The 24025-nt window shown below is 38.2% G+C and overlaps 2 protein-coding genes across 6 annotated transcripts in view; one reads left to right on the plus strand and one right to left on the minus strand.

Annotated features, from left to right (window-relative positions):
- Window positions 1-2577, plus strand: part of LOC127569934 (extended synaptotagmin-3-like) — an 81077-nt gene extending 78500 nt beyond the window's left edge. The window contains exons 21-22 of one of the 2 annotated variants that reach the window (XM_052015025.1): window positions 1033-1082; window positions 1731-2569. In XM_052015025.1, coding sequence (XP_051870985.1) covers window positions 1033-1082; window positions 1731-1746 — 66 coding nt within the window. In that variant the 3' untranslated portion in view covers window positions 1747-2569. Of the gene's footprint in view, window positions 1-1032; window positions 1083-1730 lie in introns of both variants that reach the window. The other variant, XM_052015017.1, reaches the window with a different exon arrangement.
- Window positions 2578-3021: 444 nt separating this feature from the next.
- The window catches only part of cep70 (centrosomal protein 70), a 35038-nt gene continuing 14034 nt past the window's right edge, over window positions 3022-24025 (minus strand). For all 4 annotated transcript variants that reach the window (XM_052030008.1, XM_052030024.1, XM_052030033.1 and 1 more), the window contains 10 exons: window positions 22912-23072; window positions 20687-20746; window positions 14627-14732; window positions 12861-12949; window positions 8189-8288; window positions 6520-6618; window positions 5214-5379; window positions 4945-5059; window positions 3660-3739; window positions 3022-3158 (listed from right to left, as the gene is read on the minus strand). In XM_052030008.1, coding sequence (XP_051885968.1) covers window positions 3088-3158; window positions 3660-3739; window positions 4945-5059; window positions 5214-5379; window positions 6520-6618; window positions 8189-8288; window positions 12861-12949; window positions 14627-14732; window positions 20687-20746; window positions 22912-23072 — 1047 coding nt within the window. In that variant the 3' untranslated portion in view covers window positions 3022-3087. The remainder of the gene's footprint in view (window positions 3159-3659; window positions 3740-4944; window positions 5060-5213; window positions 5380-6519; window positions 6619-8188; window positions 8289-12860; window positions 12950-14626; window positions 14733-20686; window positions 20747-22911; window positions 23073-24025) is intronic.

Genomic DNA, 24025 nt, shown 5'->3' on the forward strand with positions numbered 1-24025 from the left:
GTTGAAATTCTATGTGGCCCCAGCATTGCAAAGGATGAGTCTGGCCATTTTGTCCCTGAACATTCCCTTTAGTTGTACCAATCCACACCATCTGTACCTGGTTGAAAACTTTATCCATAAGAGCACCTTTGATCATGAATCAATTAGGGAAAAAAAAATCATCAGAGCACTGGATTCTGTGAAATGATTACCTGAATAGTAATTTGGCAGAATTGCTCATCACCTAAGCTTTCTAACAAGCACCAAGACCATGCTTAATTAGTGATGAGAAAGGCCCTCTACATCAGATCTTTCATATATGATCAGCACATTGGCCACACTGTACATTGCCCTTGTGACAGCTGCTGGAACTGAGACCATCACCCCACCACTTTAGAGAGGCAGTAACCCTAATCACATTTTAGTAACAGGATAACTTATGCTGCAGCCTGCAGATGGAGGACTTGGATGTGTATTAACCCTAAAGGTAGTTCTTAATTTGTATGCTGTAGGCCAAATGGGCTCGTGTCACATCTTTTTCAATTACTGCATTGTATTAAACAGAGATTTACAAAAGATTGAAAAATTTGATTTTTTTTGTCCATTTGGCATCTTCCTGTCTCTCTCAAAATTTAAGTGGTTCAACAAATGCCAGCAGACTCTTGACAACACAATAATTTGCTTACAATGTGGAAGAAATCAGTGTTCCTGCACTCATTTATTGATAGGGTCAGTGAATAGGAGTTGGAACTCAAGATTTTTCTTGTATCCACTTTAAGACCTATGTGTTCTACATGATTCCATATACATTTACCTATTGTTCAATAGCGTATCAAATGCTTCATTTAACTGCAAAATAGCAACAGTCTTCGGTATTGTTATTAATTTTAAGCTTCAACTTTATTGATTGCATATTCATCTTGATATTCCTCTCAGATAAATCACACTAGCTGGTTGCTCAAAAGAAATTTTGTGAATGCATTTTGGAGTTACTCCACAATTATTAATTGATTCATAGACTACATTAAAGTTTTAACTTTTTCTTTATTCAAGGTATTGATTGACATTCCAAAGGATAATTTAACCCCAGGTTTTACAGAATGGTAAGGTATACTCCTTGTGTATTTAATATTTAAATTAAATATTACAGATCTTGAGTACACAGGTACATACCCAAGATACTTAAAAGCAATCATTGTAGAATAGTTAAATCTAATTGATTACTAGAATTTCCAGGTTCCTTGTAACTGTTCCTAGAAAGAATGTGGCAGAAGAGAAAGTGATCTTTTCCCTGAACTAGAGTTGAGTATATACAAGTTTGTCTTTTGTATATATTCTGATATTAAAGCTTTTATAGATTAATTTATTTTCTAAGGTGAATTCTGTCTATTTTTGTTTCTTACTATAACTATTAGTTATCTTTAGCTGGGCCAGGGAGATGAAGAGCAATGCATTTTAGATTTAAACTCTTGTGAGAAACAAACATTCTATATAATCATCAGTGTGACAGTAAACAGAAATTGGGCAATTAGCCTTGTATCTATTCACCACATATATACTACAGCAGCTTTTGGAGCAGTTTACCAAAACTGCTTTTCGCTTTTACTGTGACCATGTCACAGTGGGTGTGTATGTTTAAAATCTTATCTTTTTTTTCTTATGTAAGATTATGTATTTGTTTTTACAAATAGTAGGCACATATTAACCTTTAAATTATGTATGATAGTGACATTTTCCTTTTATTTTCACAGGTATAAACTAACATGATGGATTGCCAAGCAAAGAAAGAGAAAATGTTTGATATATAACTCACCTGGAGCCTCATTTGATTTTCTGCATAGGTCGAAGAAGGATCTTGGAATTTTTCCTGGTTGATCACTTGGCAAGCTGGCTGTCACTTTGGTGTTCTATTAATTTCCTTTTGATAGCAAATGACTTTGCTTTGTGAGAGAAGATTACATGTATGCCTAAATTTTCTTTAGAAGTGTCCAGTTTTGTGTCAATTAAGCTGAATACTTTCGTCAAAACTGGGCAGACTGTAAGGATTTGCACCTATTAAACCGAATGTAGAAGAAGTGAAGTTGCACTTTGAAACAGGGTTTTACATAGAAACATTGGTAAATAAACCATATTTCTAAAGCTTCTCTCAAACTATTTTGTTCCCCCATTGGTTTATGAACAAAATTTCATTCCTGAAGTATATGATCTAGATTCACAAGAGTGTTGTTTAAGCTCCTGCTTTTTAATGTGCATTTTCTCTACATTCTATTTAACTTTTGCCTTAATAGAGGTTGTGTTTTATGCATTTAGCTTTTTGGGTAAAATACCAGAGTTGTATTAGTGCCTTAAAATCCACTTTTCTACCACCAAACTTACTATTTTGTTATCAGTGTGATGCATATTAACTGGAATAAAGTCTTGGAAAAGCAGGTGGCAACATATTGTCAGTTAAAAATAGATTTTTCCTTAATGTTTTATCTATTGTAAATATCATGTGACACTGGTTATTTCCTGAATGGAAAATGCTTAGACCATGGCTATTAAAATATGAATTGCTATTTATTAGCAGCTGTAAATAAATTGATTTCATATGAACCAACCACATTTGTTACTTCATTCAATTCTAAAGTCAGCTGTATTAAAACTAACTTGATATCTTTTGTTGACTAATCTGAAATGCAAAACATTAAAGGATGTACAGAGTCATCACTAAATTTTAGATTTCTTTTCATAGCTAATACAGCTGAATGTGTATTAATTTTAACTCAGCGTGGACGGGATTTGCAGGGATATTAACATTTAAAATTGCAGACCACGAAAGAGCAATTAGTTCTTGCATTTACCACGATGCAGATTAGAAATATTCCTTCCATGTATTTCTAGGATAATTCAGGTTTTTAATTTGCTAAAAATTCACTGAATGTCATTAAATAAATGCAATCTTTAACTGCTTCTGGAGGGGTGGGGGTGTGAAAGAAAGAACATTGAAAGCAAAGAATTCCTCAAGCTTGCTTTAGTTAAAACAAATTTAATTAAAATATCCAAAAATAGAGATTCATTCAGATTATAAATAGGATTGTAAAAATAAACAATTAGAAATGCTTGAATTTAAATCTGTTTTCTAGTTTGTAGCTTTATAGCGTGGATTGCTGGTAAAACATGATCTATACTGTCTACCTCTGTAACAAAGAGAAAAAGACAATTAGAACATTTTATTTAAGCTTGTGCTAATTTCAATAGAGGTACTTAACTGCAATTTTCTATATAAGCATTTATTTTAAAACTTTTATTCTTAAATGCAAGTTAAGACATTAGGTAGCAACAGTAAAACCCTGATAATCTGTCATCCTAGGAACTTTGATGTCAGACTGGGTTTTCCAGGCCATTGGATGTTACTCTTAATGATATCTACATACAATGCAATTCTTACATGTTGCACAGTAGTGTATAAAGTTTCTAATGAACAGAGAGTTTAAAGGGACCAGGAAATAAACAAGCTCTCCAGACCCCAGCTCTGGGCACAAAAGTTCCTGACCCCAGTTCCAGCTTCAGTTATAGCCCATAAGCCAGATGCTTGCACCATCAGTATATCCGAAAAATTGGATGCCAGATTATGTGAGGGGTTTTTTTCTGGATTTGAATCATACAATTGTTAAAATGATTTAAGTTGTCATTCTTACCCAATATCTGCAGTAAATCCTGAAAAAGTGTGTAGAATGCTGGAAAGAATTCTGCATGCTCTTCTAATATATTGATTATGCTAAAAAGTTAAAAATGAAATTTCTTTAAAAAGGGAAATCCACATTACAAACACAGGTGAGTTAGAAAGAGCAAGGATGTATTATAAAAATTGCTTCCCTTTTAACTTAAGCATACTTGAGCTTCTTCCCGTCCGCCATCAGATTTCTGAACAATCCATAAACACTACCTCATTATTCCTTTTTTGAACTTTGTAATTTATAGATCTGTCTTTGCACTGTACTGCTACCGCAAAACAACAAATTTCAAGTCATATGTCAGTGATTATAAATCTGATTCAATCATACACCATACATGTTATTTGCATAGTTTGACTGTAAAATGACATTTTGTCAAGTGGAAGAAAATGATCTTCCATGTGCTGTATTAGGATCACTATATTCTGGAACAAGTAGAAAGCAAGAATTTGACAACCTCTACAAATTATGTAAAGCCTTCCATTGCTGACATGTAATCTGCCAAAGAAAAAAAATCACAATAGGTCTTGACATGGCCCAGTACTGTGATTTATCTGAGCTATAAAGTCAGGAATTCAAGTCCCAAACAGGGTTTAATAAACTGATCTAACAATCTAGATCGAGTGAATGTTACAGCCATCTTTCCCTTTATGATTAAACCTAAGGCTCTTTAATATCTCAACTCAGTGTGTGGTAGTACTTCAGTAGCTCATGTAACCATAAAAGATCCAAGTACGAAAAAATGCAAAGTTTGTGCCCTGGCCAGCATTTGTCCCTCAATACATAGACAATAACATAGTCACGTTTCATTGCTGTTTGTGGGACCTTGCTATACATAGTTTAGCTGCCATGTTTCTTGCATTAAAGAATCAAGTATTTTAGGAGATTACTGATAAGCAATATTATTACTAAGTATTACTTCAGTTCCTCAATTTCTCACTTTGCTTAACTACTGCAGATCTTTTTTAAGCCCTATTTAACTAATTCACTTGACAGTATACTTGTAAATAGAACATTGGTAATTCAGTGTATAGAACAAAAATTAAACTTCATTGGCACTGTATTACAAGTTTCATGCTTCTGAAAGGTTGTCCTTATTACTTGGGTCTGTATTCTACATTTTAAAAAAATCTACAATGCCAGAAGTCTAATATCAAGAAAATCTCCAAGTGTAAGTTTGGTAGATATAAAATATGGATTCTCCTACTGCAGCTTTTTGACAAAACTAACCAATGATAAAAATATTTACCTGTCTATGTCCTCAGTGCCCAGGAGTTGCTGCACTTGTCTGTATGTGTCAGCAGTGACAGAGCTGCAAAGTTTTCCAATCATATCCACTAACACATTAACAGGAGTAGATTCATCTGAAAAGAAATTTAAGCTTAAAAGCTTCACGTTTATAGTTTATTTAACTTATTTTTAAGAAGAAAGCTGTGATTTAATTACCTCACTTTACTGAGGTTAATTTTGCTACAAAATTAATAACAGCCACCAAACTTGCATTAAGTAGTAACTTACCTAATTCCAAGATTTCTCGAATATTTCTCATAGCATTGTTCAGTTCACCAAGTTTACAGTATACTTCATTCATTCGTGGATAGACTCCACTGAGAGAACTCACATCAAAGAGTTTCTGGAAATGAGACACAATGGCCTCCAGGGAGAATGAAGCACTTTTATATCCCTAGAAAGATAAACAATTAGTTTCTCCTTCTGCCTTGACCACTTCAATGACTTAATAAATTAACCACCAATATTCCGCCATGAACAGGCAGACGTGCACATCCTGGACGTGCAGAACCACCACATAGAATTTAGCAGCGGTGCCCAAATATGCTAACATTTATTCATTTGATTGGAGATTTGTGATGTAGGGATCAGGAGGAAAGGGCAAGTTATTTAACGTTTTTAAAGTTTTCTTTTAATTATTTAAATCAATTTTAATAGTTTTTAAACATCTCTGAACATCAGACACTCAGCTACCAGTATAAAAGCTTGACAGGCTTTGACAAGAAGCTCTGTCCTAACCTGCCAAAGATTGTAGGGATTTCCAGGTGCAGGGCCTTGGTAGTCTGACAGCTGAAGTCTCTAAATATCTCACCAGCTGGCTCCAGATTGTTTGGACCCACTGATCTCTGCAAAGTTGTTATGGCTATAGAGAAAGCACTGTGGGAGTGACCCAAGTTTAGAGTATAATTCAGCCTAATTGTTCCTTGAAAAATGGAAAAAAATATACTTGCTATTACACCATTTATATTTCAATAGCTCTACTCAAGCAAAGAATTTGTGTACTGAGCCATGGTATTATCATTATCAATTGAATCACATTTATCCATGTATATTCTTTGTATGATGCTTTGTGCATATTTTATAGAGTTTCATAACTAACAACCAAATATATTTTTGTTGAGTCTTTCAAAGATTAAAATACTTTCAACGAGAGGCACCATCCTGTACTTTAAAAATTCACATCAATAAAACTGCTCCATACTGGGAAATAATTTAGTCCATTTTAATTAACTTAGCCCCTCCACCTCCCACCAGAATGTTGTGTTTTGTCTACTGTGAAAGTAGAGACAAATTATTGTTGAAACCACCAAAAAGAAAAAGAATGGTGAAGATCTCCGAATTCGCTTAAATAAACTCTTCAATAAACATTAAGCTAATAAAACAAATTTTGACAAAATACTTTGTATGATCTTGACTTAAGACAATGAGCACAATAATGTACAATTTTAGATGCATAAATCCTTGAGAACCATTTTAAAAAGTAATTCAGGTTGTAGAGAAAAGGGGAAAATGGAAAAAGATATTTGAGATTTACCTTCTGCAGTCTGGGATGATCAGATGCTAATCTATACCTCTCACTGAGTGCTGGTAGAAGATCTTTTACAGCAGTGATTCCCATTTCCTTGCAAGTAATCTATGGGGGGAAACAATGATCAGCATGGAATAAACGAATACGAAAAGAATGCCATTTGAATATTACTTTTTTCACACCACAAGTGTGTAATGTGATTGTAATGTGATCTATGGTGATTGTAATTTTATACAGTCAAAGTTATCAATGTTTTTACATTTGAAATGTTCCTGATATGAAAAAATTCTAGGGAATTAAAGTTCAATGCAACTATTTGATTTTATTCTGCAAGAAATCAAGAGATCCTTATTTCTCAGTAACTAAAATAACTGGTATAATTTTAGCTGCTATTTTTTTGTAACTACTTTTAAGGCAGAAAGTTCAATAAGTTGCCAGAAATATCCCAAGAAAATGTATCCAATGTTTAGTAATATCATACATTCAACATGGAATATTTAATGTTCCATATATACATTCATGTATAAATATTATAGATAAAAATTCTACTTTTTATAAATATACAGTAGCAAATATTTCCATATTTTTGAAAGAATGAAATCAATTTAAACAGTTATTATTAAGCTCAAGGCAACAGATGGCAAAACATTACTTTTGCCAACACATTGTCTCAATGTTGAACATTTTCAGGTCAGTTACAGTACACAACAGATGGTGTTAAGCTTTCCTAACAGTGACTGAATCCCAACAACAAAGTTTCTTTGTTTGGGAGTGTTTCTTCAAAATTTCTTAGCACGTAACAGCACAGTACAGGCCCTTCAGCCCACGATGTTGTGCCGACATTTTATCCTGCTCTATTATCAATCTAACCCTTCGCTACCACATGACCCTCCATTTTTATATCATTCATATGGCTATCTAAGAGTCTCTTAAATGTCCCTAATGTATCTGCCCCCACACCTCTACCAGCAGTGCATTCAAATTTCTCCAAAATTTCTTCAAGAAAGATTCATCACAAAAATGATCACCTTTACAACAAAGACTGTACAGTAATTATGACCTTGCCTCTGTAACCCATATCCAGAAAATATTATCCAAAATTTTCTCTAATCATGTTTCACAATCTTTTCTCCCAAGAATAAATTAATTACATGCTTACATTCTTTCTGTACCTATTTTAAGAAGCTAAAGGGATATTAAATCAGTGGTGAGTGATTTGCAATGTTATTAGTGTTTGGTTAATGGTGTCTCAAAATATGGATTTGCAGAATAAACAACAAAACAATATTTCTGCTCTACAAAAGTGTGGTTCAAGGAGGGTAAAGTAACTTTAAGTAGTAGGGTACTAACAATGTTGCCTTATGAGTGTTGCCCCATATCCAACAGTTTTTAAAGCTGAGATGAAACACGTGTGCCTAGTTTGTAGCACTCTCACTAAAACCGACTGAAGGTTGCTTTTTCCACGTCATAAGCTGCAACTTTTGCAGCAAAGAAAATTTCTAAGAAGTAAAATACAATGGAAGAAACATCTGAAGCAAGACTTGATGGCTGCTGTTCAAAAAGATATGGCATTAATAAGTATGACACATATTTTGTTAAGAAATAGGGATTAAGCTAGATAATTAACACTTCTACCAATATTAATTTATCTTAAGGAAAAAAAATGCCCCAATACCTTTAACAGCTCTTTACAAGTGACTTCTGGCATGCAGTCTATATCTTCTACTTTAGTGCTATTGAGTTCTTTGCTCACATAGCTGCCACGGTTTGAAAAGCTAAATTCAAGATATCACAAGTACAATATTGTTTGTTAAAGCACAAGGGTAAAAGCATTTGTCAGAATGTGATACACATAATTAAAAACAAGAATACTGAAATACAAAGATGTTTCTCAGTAAAGCAAAGCCACATAGTTTTGACCAAAAGACAACATTTGACACATTTAAGTAAAAGAAGCAATGAATGTACATGTAGGTAGAGGAAAAAAAGAAAATTATAGCAGGTCCCAGTGCAAACTCTGTTGGAAAGTCTAATTGTAAGCATAATGAACAGTGAGAACAGTTTACTTGCCTCTACAAAATCCAGGTAATAACTCTTGCACAAGCCTAGCCATGAGGCAGTACTGATCTAAACCCAAGATAATGTAAATTAACACAAATTTTCTTTTGGTATCCTTTAAATTGTTTGCCCTTGTTCTGAAATCCTAAATCTGATATAAAAATTTTTCTCTCCAAATTGGGACATTTGCCTCTAGTCATCCGCCTCTAGTAGGGAAAGCTCATTGCTATAAAATCTCTCTCCATAAGTCAACCTTCTGCCCTTCACTTAGACTTCATTCAGTAATTTCCATCTCACCTGGAATATAGAGACCACAAGTAAATAATACAGCACATGCAATTTCAAGGCCAAAGGCTCAAGAATTTGTGACGGCATGTGGTGAGGCCCCACAACTCCAATGATCCGGATTCTATCCTGATCTCTAGTGCTGCCTGTATGAGATTTACATGTTCTTCCTATGACCACATGGGTTTCCTCTGAGTGCAAAATTTGCAGGTTGATAGGTTAGTCGGCCACAATAACCTGTCCCCATTGTGTCGAAGAATAGTAGAATCTAGCGAGAGTTGTGTTAAGAACAGTGCTATCTTTTCAAAATTAACTTCCCGATTCCTTCATCCTTTATTCAAACTACTGCACCTCCTTCAACACCAAAATAGCTCTAATCAAAGGCACTAATGATAGCCTTCGACTGTGACAAAGGTGATCTAATTCTCCTCAACCCTCTCTACTTGTCTGCAGCCTTTGACATTGTTCAGCATCACATATACCTTCAATGCCTCTTCCATCTTCCAGTTGGGTGTTGCCTTACCTTTGCTTCTGGTGTCTCTCAATGATCTGTCCTTGGCCTGCTCTTATTTCTCATCTACATGGTTTCCCTTTGCAGCAATGCAAAACACAGCATCAGTTTACATATGTATATTGAAAACACCCAAGTCTACCTTGCCTGCACCTCACCTGTCCATTGTCCTAGTTCTAGAGGAACAGAAATTACCAACTAAATCAGGGGAGGTTAAAGATGTCATCTTTGGCTCCATCTCAATTCTGTCACCTAGACAATGACTTCACCACTCTCCAGATAACCTTAGAGGCCCTGACATGAGTTTTGGATCACATATCCCCAGGATCAACAAGCACGCCTATTTTAACCCCCCATGACATGATCCAATATTATCCTCACTTCAACATTTGCTCCCAAAATCCTCAACCACGCTTTTGTTATCACTGGACAACTTTTTTTAAAATTGTATGTGGAATGTGGATGCTGCTGGCACAGTGAACATTTATTGACCCTCCCTATTTGCCACTGCACTGACAGAACAATTAAGAGCCAACTTCAATGATAGGTATGGAGTCACAAAAAGGCCAGAAAGGCAGAGATGGCAGATTCCTTCCCTGAAGGACATTAATGAACCAAACAGCTTTTTAACAACAATTCAATAGTTTCATGAGTACTGTTACTGTGATAAGTTATTTTGATTAATTCTAGATATACTTATTTCCTGGATTTAAGTTCCCTGGCTGCCATGGTGAGTGTTGAACTCGTATATCAAGATCAACAGTCCGGAACCCTAGTTCAAGCATCCCAATTGCTAGTGTACCCACTTGATTATTCTAACACACTGCCGATGAGCCTCTCCCATAAGCTCTGTAAACCAAAATTCTGTCCACGCCCTAGTTCACACCAATTCAGTAAACCCATTGTGCCCTTTGCTTGCTGACATACACTGGCATCCAGTTAAGCAACATTTTAATTTTAAAATTCTTGAATAATCTATAAACAGGAAATGCAGCATCTGTAGAGAGATAAACATTTCAGATGGTGATTTGGTTTTAAAAGAATGAGCAAGGAGAGGTAAAAACAGAAAGGTCAACATGCAACAAAAACAGGCTGAAACATGACCTCATCCACAAGGTAGCCATTTATGTAACATCAATTATACTGGATAAGTGAGTGGTTGCCTGTGGCTTGCAAGCCTCTCTTCTTATTGAATCTCATTATTAGCTCATAATATACAGTAGCATGCAAAAGTTTGGGCACCCCTGGTCAAAATTTCTGTTACTGTGAATAGCTAAGCAAGTAAAAGATGATCTGATTTCCAAAAGGCATAAAGTTAAAGATGACATATTTCTTTAATATTTTAAGCAAGATTACTTCTTTTATCTCCATCTTTTACAGTTTCAAAATAACAAAAAAGGAAAAGGGCCCGAAGCAAAAGCTTGGGCACCCTGCATGGTCAGTACTTAGTAACATCCCCTTTGGCAAGTATCACAGCTTGTAAGCACTTTCTGTAGCCAGCTAAGAGTCTTTCAATTCTTGTTTGGGGGATTTTCGCCCATTCTTCCTTGCAAAAGGCTTCAAGTTCTCTCAGATTCTTGGGCCATCTTGCATGCACTGCTCTTTTGAGGTCTATCCACAGATTTTCGATGATGTTTAGGTCGGGGGACTGTGAGGGCCATGGCAAAACCTTCAGCTTGTGCCTCTTGAGGTAGTCCATTGTGGATTTTGAGGTGTGTTTAGGATTGTTATCCTGTTATAGAAGCCATCCTCTTTTCACCTTCAGCTTTTTTGCAGACAGTGTGATGTTTGCTGGTATTTAATTGAATTAATTCTTCCCTCTACCAGTGAAATGTTCCCCGTGCCACTGGCTGCAACACAAGCCCAAAGCATGATCGATCCACCCCCGTGCTTAACAGTTGGAGAGGTGTTCTTTTCATGAAATTCTGCAGCCTTTTTTCTCCAAACACACCTTTGCTCATTGCAGCCAAAAAGTTCTATTTTAACTTCATCAGTCCACAGGACTTGTTTCCATGATGCATCAGGCTTGTTTAGATGTTCCTCTGCAAACTTCTGATGCTGAATTTTGTGGTGAAGATGCAGGAAAGTTTGGAGAAAAAAGGGTGCAGAATTTCATGAAAAGAACACCTCTCCAACTGTTAAGCATGGGGGTGGATCGATCATGCTTTGGGCTTGTGTTGCAGCCAGTGGCACGGGGAACATTTCACTGGTAGAGGGAAGAATTAATTCAATTAAATACCAGCAAATTCCGGAAGCAAACATCACACCATCTGTAAAAAAAAAGCTGAAGATGAAAAGAGGATGGCTTCTACAACAGGATAACAATCCTAAACACACCTCAAAATCCACAATGGACTACCTCAAGAGGCACAAGCTGAAGGTTTTGCCATGGCCCTCACAGTCCCCTGACCTAAACATCATCGAAAATCTGTGGATAGACCTCAAAAGAGCAGTGCACGCAAGACGGCCCAAGAATCTGACAGAACTTGAAGCCTTTTGCAAGGAAGAATGGACGAAAATCTCCCAAACAATAATTGAAAGACTCTTAGCTGGCTACAGAAAGCGTTTACAAGCTGTGATACTTGCCAAAGTGGGTGTTACTAAGTACTGACCATGCAGGGTGCCCAAACTTTTGCTTCGAGCCCTTTTCCTTTTTTGTTATTTTGAAAATGTAAAAAGATGGAAATAAAGAAGTAATCTTGCTTAAAATATTAAAGAAATGTGTCATCTTTAACTTTATGCCTTTTGGAAATCAGGTCATCTTTTACTTGCTTAGCTATTCACAGTAACAGAAATTTTGACCAGGGGTGCCCAAACTTTTGCATACCACTGTAGGCCCTTGTGCAGGGTTACAACCAAACGCCAACAGAAGATGTAAAAAAGATAAGAGATTGCAGATGCTGGTAGCTGGAGCATTTGAATTAAATTAAGATTGTGGACTTCGAATCCTTTTAATTGCTACATTTACATTGCTCATACAAACATCTGAGTAAATTTCACTGTAATTTCATGTGGCAGCTGGATAAATAAGCAATCTGATTTTCCAGCAGCTTATAAACAAGATGCTGAAGAGCATTGAGAAGACTATTACCATATTGTGAGTTTCAGAATAATTGTATATGATTGGTATTTAATTAACTACTTGGTAGTTTAAAATTATTGTGCAAAACTAAGCTTAAGTTCTTTAACACTTAAATAACTTGAGCATAGTTTTTCACAATGACTTTATACTCCCAAGTAGTTAATTAAATACCAAAGATAGTGTGCAAGTACAATGTTGGCAAACCATAGTACAAGTAGATTTGGGTCTTGCCAGTCTGTGTCATCTGGAAACACATTAAACTGCTACAATAAGTGTTTATAGCTTTTTTTGAGAGATTGGCTAACTTCTGTTTCACACATGATAAAGAAGTGAAGCAGAAATTGTATTTAAAAGTATTTTTCCACAGTTATTACATTTAATATGAACAAACAAGGAAAAGCCTTATTTTACCTGTTTTTCATTACTTGTTTACGATTTTGATTGTTCTGCAAACTATGGTGATTTTTGGACCTCGTTTCCAGTAAATGTTCTTCACAGGCCTAAAAGAAACATCACTTTACAATGGAAAATAAAAGTAGCCAATCCAACTTCGTTACAAATCTATCATTTATTGTAAACTTTCCTTCTAAACCCCAACTTCTGAAAGTATACCTCTTCAGACAAATACAGTGAGGTAAGTGAAACATTTGAGGGAAAAATTAGAACAACCAAGCAAATCAAACAACACAATTTGTATAAGTATCCCCAGTTTAGTATACTGCATTCAGCGCTCACTAGGTGGTTTCCCCTCCGCTGGAGAAACCAAACATTGATCGAATGACTGAGACACAAGAAACCACAGATGCTGGGATCTGGAGCGAAAAACAAGCTGCTAGGGAAACTCAGCAGGTAGAACTGATTGGATGACTGTTTTTCTATTCAGCTCCATTCAGTGCACAAGGGTGACCTTGATGTTTTAGTTGCCCATCACTTTAATTCTCAATCCCACTCTGACCTCTGTGTCTTTGATCCCTGATATTGCTCCAATTAAGTCTGACACAAGGTAAAGGAACAGCATTTCATTTTCCGACTAGACAGTTCTGTTGAAAGGTCATCAAACTGGAACATTAACTCAGTCTTTTATCACCTTCACAGGTGGTGCCCAAGCTGCTGGATGTTTCCATGATTTTGTTTTATTTCAGATTTCTAGCAACTGCACATTTCTGTATCTCATAGTTCCAGCATTGCTTATTTTCCTTTTCTCCTCCGTTTCTATTCATCTCTTTCCATTAACATCTCTTCCAGACAGATCATTAAGATAGATTAAGATTAAGATATCTTTATTAGTCATATGTACATTGAAACACACAGTGAAATGCATCTTTTGCATAGTGTGTTCTGGGAGCAGCCCACAAGTGTCACCATGCTTCCAGCGCCAACATAGCATGCCCATAACTTCCTAACCCGTATGTCTTTGGAATGTGGGAGGAAACCAGAGCACTCGGAGGAAACCCACGCGGACACGGGGGGAACCTACAAACTCCTTACAGTGTCTGGAATTGAACCCGGGTCGCTGGCGCTGTAATAGTGTCATGCTAACCGCTACACTACCGTGCCTGCCCATTTGCAAATAACAAACTTCCACCATCCTCTTTTAGCTGGCTTCGCCTGTCTCTCTTGGTCCACATCTTATCATAGACAATCCCTTCCTCTTCACCCTCCCTCTTCTCTGCATCTTAAAACATGCCTGTTTTCTGAGGTTTCCCAGTTTTGAATAAAGGCATTGACCTGACACTTTTTTTTCCCCCTCTACTGATGCTGCTTGAAATGCTATTTCTAGCAATTTCTACTTTTGATACAAATATAAAATAAATTGGCTTAAAAAGTGTGCAGGGCATGGTTGGGGAAAAAAATAAATCTTTATATGCAAGTTGTCATAGCCTGAAAGGATGATAGGAATGAAGTCAGTTCTAAACTTTTCATAAAGGAGTCTGACATATGTGTAATGGAGAAACTTGCAGGGCTCTCAGGAAGTCAAAGAAAACCTGTCATCTAGCTTTATCCAAGACCAAACCTCCTTATAACCATATGGTATCTTGATTGATCAAATAAACTTTTTAAATGAAATGAAATGCTCACAATTTTTGTTAAGCTTGCATCTGAAATTCATGAAGCAATTCCTCATGAACTGTTAATTAATCCTATTTGTGAGAAAATTTAATTTCTCCGGGTCATACCTTTTCCAATTTGCTGTCTTCTGGAACTTCACGTGGAATTGAGTACCTACTGTTTGTAAATTCTGTTTTCCAGACACTGGGAACATCTTCAGTCTTTTTCTGGGTTCTGTGTAAATAAAATTACCAGTTTCGAATGATTCATTTCGTATTCAACAAGACCACAGATGATTCTGTAACTCAAGTCCACTTTCCTACTCAGCCCCATAACCATTCATTTTAAATATCCATAGGCACCTCTGGGGAGGCCAGCGTTTATTGCCCATCCCTGACTCCCCTTGAAAAGGTGGTGGTGAGCCACCTTCTTGAGCTGTTGCAGTCATTCAGGCAAAGGTGTTATGACCAGGTAGGGAGTTCCAGAATTTCAGCCAGTGATGATGAAGGATAATGATGCATTTCCAAGTCTGGATGGTGTGCAGTTTAGAGGGTGACCAACAGGTGGTGGCGTTCCCATGTGCCTGCTGCCCTTATTTTTATTGATGGTAGAGATTGCAGGTTTGTCAAGGCAACCTGGGTGAGTAACGACAATGCATTTTGAAGATGGTATACACTGCATCCACTGTACACTGGTGGCAGAGGAAATGAATATTTATGGTGGTTGATGGGGTGGCAATGAGGCAAGCAGTTCGATGTAGATACTGTCAAACTTCTTGAGAGTTGTTAGTACTGCACTCATCCATGCAGGTCTTTGGAGCATCAAGAGGAGAGTGACTTGCCGTAGGACCCAGGTACTGACCTGGTTTTGTAGCCACAGTGTCTGTGTGCCTGATCTACTTGAGTTTCTAGTCAATGGTAACCATCAGGCTGGAGGACTCAATGGTGATAATGCCACTGAATCTCAGGGGTAGGTTGTTAAGTTCTCACTTGTTCAGGCTGGCCTTGAACTTTTGTGGCACAAATGTTACTTGCCACTTAAAAGCCCATGCCTGAGTATTGTCCAGATCTGCTGCATGAATTTTATTAAAGACATGTAAATGAAATTGAACATTGTGCAATTATCAGGGAATATACCCACTTCTGACCTTATGATGAATGAAGTAGCTGAAGATGGTCGAGCCTAGGAGACAACCCTGAGGAACTCCTGCAATGATGTCCAGGATCTGGAACGATTGCCAACAACCACAACCAGCTTCATGATATGACTCCAACCACTAGAGTGTTTTCCCTTTGAACAATTTCACCAGGACTCCCTAATACCACACTCAGTAAAATGCTGTATCACTCTCACCTCACTTTTGGAATTCAGCTCTTCGGCTCATGTTTGGACCAAGACTGTGGCAAGGTCTGGAACAGAGTAGTCCTTACAGAACCCAAATTGGGCATTGTTTCGTAGATTATTCGTGAGTTACTGCTACCTAATTACACTGTCAACAACAGTTTCCATTACTTTGCTAATGACTGGGGGACTCTGATTGGATTAGAACATAGAACAGTACAGCACAGAACAGGCCCTTCGGCCCACAATGTTATGCCGATATAGCTAATCCCTCCTACCTACAGAATGCCCATATCCATTTCCCTCTCATTCATGTGCCCATCCAAGCCCCTCTTAAAAGCCCCCAATGAATTTGCCTCCATCACCCTATCAGTCCACGCATTTCAGGCATCCACCACCCTCTCAGTAAAAAACGTACCCCTCATGTCTGTTCTGAACCTATTCCCTCTCACCTTAAATGCATGCGCTCTGGTATTGGATTGCTCAATAATGGGAAAAAGATATCGCTTCTCCACCCTATCTATGCCCTTCATAATTTTTACACTTCCAACAGATCACCCCTCAGCCTCTGCCACTCCAGAGGAAAAAGCCCAAGTTTGTCCAGCCTCTCCTGATAGCACATGCCCTCTAATCCAGGCAGCATCCTAGTAAACCGCCTCTGCACCCTCTCTAAAGCCTCGAAATCCTTCCTATATTGAGGTGACCAGAACTGCACGCAATATTCTAAATGCAGCCTAACCAGACTTCTATAGAAATGTATCATAACTTCTTGACTCCTATACTCAATACCTCGATTAATAAATGCAAGCATTCCAAAAGCCTTCTTAACCACCCTATCTTCCTGTGTATCCACTTTCAATGAGTCATGGACTTGTACCCCAAGGTCTCTCTGCTCTTCAACACTGTTAAGGGTCTTGCCCTTAAGAGTGTGCTGCCTCTTGACATTCGTCCAACCAAGGTGCAACACCTCACATTTATCCGGGTTAAACTCCATCTGCCATTTCTCTGCCCACATCTGCAACTGATCTATATCACGCTGTACCCGTTGCCAGTCTTCTACACAATTCACAACTCCACCAATCTTGGTAGCTTACTAACAACTTACTAACCCAGCCATCAACATACTCTTCCAGGTCATTTATGTACATCACAAACAGCAGAGGTCGCAGTACAGATCCCTGCGGAACACCACTACTCACAGGCCTCCAGCCCAAATAAGTCCCTTCAACCACCACCCTCTGTCTTCTACCAGTTCTGGATCCACACAGCCAATTCTCCACTGACCCCATGCATCCGAACTTTCTTGATTAATCTATTATGCGGGGCCTTGTCAAATGCCTTACTGAAGTCCATATAGATGACATCCACAGCTCTACCTTTATCAATCTCTCTCGTCACATTGGCAAAAAAACTCAACCAGGTCAGTAAAGATACGACTTGCCCCGCACAAAGGCATACTGGCTTTCCCTAATCAAGCCATTGGATTCCAGATGCTTGTATATCCTATCTCCAAGAATTTTCTCCAGCAATTTCCCTAAAAGTGACATGAGACTCACTGGTCTATAGTTCCTCGGATTTTCCCTTGTTCCTTTTTTAAATAGAGGAACAACAACAGCCACTCGCCAGTCCTCCGGGACCTCACCCGTGGTCAAAAAGGACACAAAGATACTGGTCAAGGCCCCAGCAATTTCCTCTCTTGCCTCCCTCAGCAACCTGGGGTATATCCCATCGGGCCCAGGGACTTATCCACCTTAATACTGTTTAGGAGACCTAACACTAACTCCTCCTTGACTTCAAAATGCCCCAACACGTTTACACCCTCAGTTCCAATTTCTGTATCCTGCATGTCCCTTTCCTGCGTAAATACTGAAGAGAAATACTCCTTCAGAACCTCACCCGCATCCTTTGCATCCAAACATAGATTCCCTTCTTTATCCTTAAGTGGTCCTACTCTTTCCCTCGTTATCCTTTTATTCCTGACATAGGTATAGAATGCCCTTGGATTCTCCTTAATCCTACTTGCTAAGGACTTTTCAATGGCCCCTCCTGGCTTTCCTAGTTCCTTTCTTGAGTTCATTACTAGTTTCTTTATAGTCCTCACATGATCTATCTGATCCTAACTTCCGAAGCTCTACATACTTGTCCTTTTTCTTCTTGACTAAGTTCATCACTTCTCTGGACATCCAAGGTTCCCTTATTTTGCCATTCATGTCCTTCCTTCTAATCGGGACATACCTATCCTGTACCCTATGTATTCGATCCTTAAACACTTTCCACAGCAAGGATTCTTGCTTTTTGTGAGCAGGTTATACTTGGGCAATCTTCCACATTATCAGGTAGATACCATTGTTGTAACTTTATGAGACAGCTTGGTTAGGGGTGCAGTTAACTCTGGAGCTCAAGTCTTCAGCACTACTGTTGTGATGTTGTCTAGTCCCAAAGCCTTCACTGTATCCAGTGCCCTCAGCAGTTTCTTGATAATCATGTGGAGTGAATCAAATTCTTTGGAGATTGGCTTTTGCGATGATGGGGATCTCAGGAGGAAGTCAAAGTGGAACATCTATATGACATTTCTGAAAGATGGATAATGGCCTCCTTCTATGTTGTAAGGACATATGACATATTAGGGCCTCAAATGTGTTTGTTAGCCTGGGAGAGGACCATTTGCTTATCGTGCCAATGAGTTGGAGATTTTGCAGTGGCAGCATTGATGTTATCTTTCGGTTGCTTTTAAGTGCCTGTTGCTGGGATTCCATGTGTCCCTGGTGTGGATTACTGCCGCTTGATAGATCACAAGCTTTATGCTTGGCTTAGAGCTATTTATCTTCAAGTATTCTTTTCTTCAGACAGCTTTGAATCAAGAACAACCGTAATGCTTTTTTCTCAAATTTGGTTGCCCAAAGAAATTCTTCTCCCTCTTATCTCTCCTTCATGATGGCAATTTAATTTAAACAGGTCCACAATCAATCCAATCTCAGTGCATCAAGCAAGGCTGCAACATCATCACAATACCCGCCTCAATCCTGGTCTTCCCAATTCTGGTCACCTCCAGTAAGCTCCCTGTTGTATAGATGCTAATCTTATAGGACAAATGAGAAACTACATCACCTCTGTTCCAGATCCAAGGTCATTCCAACTTCTATCATTAAGCTCAAATATACTGAAGACATTTCCACATGGGCATGTTCAGGGGTCATGCAATGTCATCACTGACTTCTTCCCCAAATTGTATGGCAAATGTTTTACACTTAACATCTTCAAAATAAAATCCTCTACCAACCTGCCCCTGTTTAACACCACCCTCCAAAAAATAAAAGTCGACGATGAGACAGTGAAAAACACGGGCCACATCCCATATTTCAGGAGCCACGTCTCAATAAAGGTAGACTCCAATAATAAAATCCACCATTGCCTTTAGTGCAACAGCACAGCCTTTAGCTATATTAAAACTAGTACTACTCCCAGAAGTACTACATCTTTGCCCACATGCTGGTCAATTCAAGTGTGAACCCCATTGATAAAATGTTTAATTATTGACCACATTGCTGGCAAAACAGATTTTAAAAATCATGAATATATATTTAGTTTTGCTAGGTTTATTCACATTGGAACTTTCTCCTCTAGCACCATCATATATTTCCTCATTTTCTGTCATCTATTTCTCCTTTATTCTTCCTTGTGTTCACCTACATCTTCCAGTTCCAAAGGAAGGTCTTTGACCAGAAATATTAACTTCCTAATTCGAGGTTTTCAGAATTTTGTTTTTATTCCAGGCTATTTTTGCATCTTATCCTAGTTATTTAAGAAACAAACTCATACTTCAGATAATGAGGGTGCAAAGATTTGCCTGAAGCAAGAAAATGATTTACTGGACATGAGTGATGAGCACCGGGAGAATACATAACTCATAATAAGAAGTAGAACAGTAGAATTAAATGTGCTTTTAGGATACAATAAATATGGAAAGTATTGCCATGAATCAACAGAATTTATCTCACGACTCAATAAGTGCAAACAATAAATGTAATCCTAAGTCTGCAAAACTGTCCCCAAATATTGTGGTTCATTTTTATTGCAGCAGTATCAAATAATGTAGGAAATGCACTTTATTGTTGCTACATAATGTCATGGACACAAAATCATCAACTCTAACACAAATTATCACATTATTATTTGTAGGATCTTGATATATTGCTTCCCCTACAAGAGTGACAAAAATTGAAAAATAATTCACAAGCTGTCTTTTTATAACTTAGTACCCCAGGTATCTCAACAGCTGGAGTAACGACAGTCAGGAACTCACTGGTTGAATAGTAGCCAGTGAAGGCAGCAAAAAGCCTGCATGGTCTCCCACTTTGATATAAACTATAATTCAAAGAGTTAGCTAGTGGAGGTAAGAGGGAAAAAAATCCTTGCTATTAAGATTAGTTTGAGAATCAAATTTTCTACATCCTCTGTTCCTCTAAATTCAGTTTGCACAAAAGAAATGCAAAATTCCAATAATCCTTCATCAGACTATCAGCAATCGCAATGGTTTGGCTTCTGGTTCACCAGGTGATGTTTGCTGTACTCCCTTCCTATTGATGGGACACTAGTTCTTAAGCTCCCTTCCCACACATGGAAGTCTTGGTTCCTGTGCTTCCTTTCATTGAAAAATTTATTATAATACTGAGTAATATCTAAAAATGAATTCAAAGAATATTGGGGCATTATTAGAATTAACAACCTATAGTCTGAAAAGCCTGCCAGTCTGGCACCACCAGAGTCCCCAGCATGCCAGATTATAGGAGTTTTACTGTATGTATTCACAAAGTGGAGTATAAAGCCATAGATTCTAATACAGTTACCTCAACTCCTGTTGTAAACAGTGAATTTGGGTTTCATAGGTATCGACTGCTTCAGGCCACCTGCAGAGATCAGAAAGTGGTTACTTGCCAGTCATTCTAGATCTTGGGAATTAGAAGAACGGATACATAGGTAGATCGCAGAAGAGTGTAAAAGCAGTAGGGTTGTAGCAGTAGAGGATTTTAACTTTCCCAGTGTTGACTAGGATTTCTTTAGTGCAAGCAGCTTAGATGGGGAGGAATTTGAAAATGGAGGGAAAACTGACTTTGATGGTGTAAGACAGGACCTGGGAGAGATAGATTGGGAGCAGCTGATAGAGGGGAACACAACATTTGATAAGTGGGAGAAGTTTTAAAACAAGATAGTAAGAATTCAAAGTCAGTATGTCCGTGCAAGAGTAGGAGGGAAAGATAAGTTTAGGGAATCTAGTTTAACAGAGGATATTGAAGGTTTGATAAGGGAAAAGAAGGAAGCATATATCAGGTATAGGAAATTGGTATCAAATGAGTCACTTGGGGTTTACAGGGGATAAAGGAGAACACTTAAGAAAGAAATTAGGAGGGCAAAAAGGGTCCAAGAAATCACCTTGGCAAGTAGAATTAAGGAGGATCCTAAAATCTTTTAAAGAGCATATTAGAAACAAGAGGGTAACTAAGGAAGGAATAGGTTCCTTCAGAGATCAGAGGGGCAAACAATGTGTGGAGCCAGGAGACAAGAGCAAGATCCTATATCGATACTTCTCATTGGTATTCATCAGGGAGGAAGATGTGGAAACTGGAGTTATGGGAGGAGTACATTGATATTCTGGAGCACATCTGAATCAGGAAGGAGAAAATAGAAATAGGGGAGCACATTAGGGTGGATAAATCCCCAAGGCCTGACAGGATCTAGAGCAAAAAATGAGCTGCTGGAGGAACTCAACAGCTCAGGTAGCATCTGTAAAGGGAAAAGGATAATTGACGTTTCAGGTCAAGACCCTGCATCTGGACTGAAAGAGTAGAGGGGAGATGGCCAATATAAAGGAGTGAGGGAGGAGGGCTGGGGCAAAAGCTGGCAAGCAATAGGTGGATCCAGGTGAGGAGAGGTTGATTGGCAGACAGAGTCAGGTGGGGGAGAGAAGGGTGGAGATAGCGACAGAGGCTGGGAGGTGACTGATCGAGGCAACAAAGGGCTGAGGATTATGAAATTTGAAAAGGAACCAAATAAGAGAGATATGGTGGGTAGACGGTAACCAGGAGGGGGGCAGTGGGAGGACTGTGTGGTAAGGACAGAGGGGGAGCAGGTTACCCAAAAATGGAGAATTCAATGTTCATGCCACTGGGTTGTAGACTACACAGGCTGAATAGGAGGTGCTGTTCTTCTGGTTTGCGCTTGGCCTCATCCTGGCAGTGGAAGAGGCCAAGTACAGACAGGTCGGTGTGGGAATGCGAAGGGGAATTAAAGTGGTTTGGAACCAGGAGCTCCAGATAGCCACTTTAGGAGCACTGATATATAGACAGACCTTGGGGTGCAAGTCCATATCTTTCTGAAAGTGGTGACATAGGTAGATAGCGTAATTAAAGAGGCATTTGGTATGCTTGCCTTCATAGACTGAAGCATTGAGTACGAGTAGGAACATCATGTTGAGTTGTACAAAACATTCGTTAGACCACACTTAGAATAATGTGTACAGTTCTGATTGCCACCACAGGAAGAATGTGATAGCAATAGAAAGAGTGCAGAAGACATTCACCAGGATGTTGCCTGGAATGGAGGCTGTACTTAAGGAGAGGTTGGATAGGCTGTGTTTATTCTTGCTGGAATGTAAGAGGCCAAGGGGTGACCTTATGGAGTTTTATAAAATTATGAAGAGCATAGGTGAGATGGATTGTCAGCCTTTTCCCCAGGGTAGGGGAGTCCAAAACTAGAGGGCATAGGTTTAAGGTAAGAGGGGAAAAATTTAAAGAGGACCTGAGGGGCAAGTTTTTAAACACAGAAGGTGGTAGGTATCTGGAATGAGCTGCCAGAGGAAGTGGTTGAGGTGGGTATAATTACAAACATTTGGAAATGTACATGGATAGGAAAGGTTTAGAGGGATATGGGCCACATACAGGCAAATGGGATTGGCAAAGATCGGCATCACAATCAGCATGGATGAGGCAGACCAAGAGGGCCCATTTCTGTGCTTCGTTTCTATGATTCTATCACCTTTATTCAATTCTCACTATACCAAAAGTTTGAATCTTACTCTTTGTTGGACCTGGTATGTGTTCTGGTGGTTTGCTTATGAAACTTGTATCTTTCAATGCATTTTTCTTGTTCAGTCACAACCATGTACAACTTTTTCTGCAATCGCACAATGGTCTTCTCTTGCTTATACAACTTCTGTTCCAATTCATGACAATATACCTAATGAGTACAAAATCCTCATCATACACTGAAGTGAAAACTGAACCAATACTGCAGAACAAAACTCAATTTTGAATCACCAGTCTGTAACCAACTAAACTTATAATAATATTGGTACAGGAATTTCTTTTAATTGCTTATGAAAAATTACAGTATTTAAAGCAACAAACAATGTTAAAACTAATTTGTCAGAAATACATTGAGTTTTCAATCTAGCTAAGTTATAACAATTAGCAACGTCAAGAGACAAAATACTTGTTAAAATGTATCTCCTCAGAACAACATTTAAATCAAACAGAAAATATGGGTGCATAGAATATAACTGTAGAGAGGTTATACTCAAACAATATACAACACATGAGCCACAGCTGGAGTTCTACATACAGTTTTAGACACCACCTAAAAGGAAAGCTATGATTGCACTGGGGAGAGTGCAAAGGTTATTGCCAGAATTAGAAAATATTGGCTATGGGAGAAGATTGAATAGGCTGAATTTGTTTTTTTGTGGATAGTGAGCAGAGACTAGATTAAAATGCATAAAATTATGATAGACTTTGATGGAGCAAATAGGAATTAACCATTTACCTTGGTAGTGGGATCAAAAACCAGAGGGCATAAAGTGAAGTACTTGGTTCTAAGATTAGAGGGGAGGCAAGTAAAATCTTTTAACCCAAAGGATAAAAAGCTCCGTTCAACTGGCTCAGACATGGACTGAATTGTCTCCTTTTGTGTTATAAGTTTTCTAATGATTCTCTGATTCATAGTCCAGTTGATGATGAACACCTGCCACTAGATTGCTGATGACAGAGTTCTACCCAGTCTTTGGGAAGGATGAGGACAAAGGACTGGGTGGAGGGGTACAAGATCGGGCAGAAACAATTGACTGGATAAGCTTTATGAAAAGGATATACCTCGGCAATTTTCCATTTTGGTAGATGTTATTACTGGAGCAG

This window comes from Pristis pectinata, chromosome 1 (genome assembly GCF_009764475.1).
Source record: "Pristis pectinata isolate sPriPec2 chromosome 1, sPriPec2.1.pri, whole genome shotgun sequence".
Taxonomy (NCBI): Eukaryota; Metazoa; Chordata; class Chondrichthyes; order Rhinopristiformes; family Pristidae; genus Pristis; species Pristis pectinata.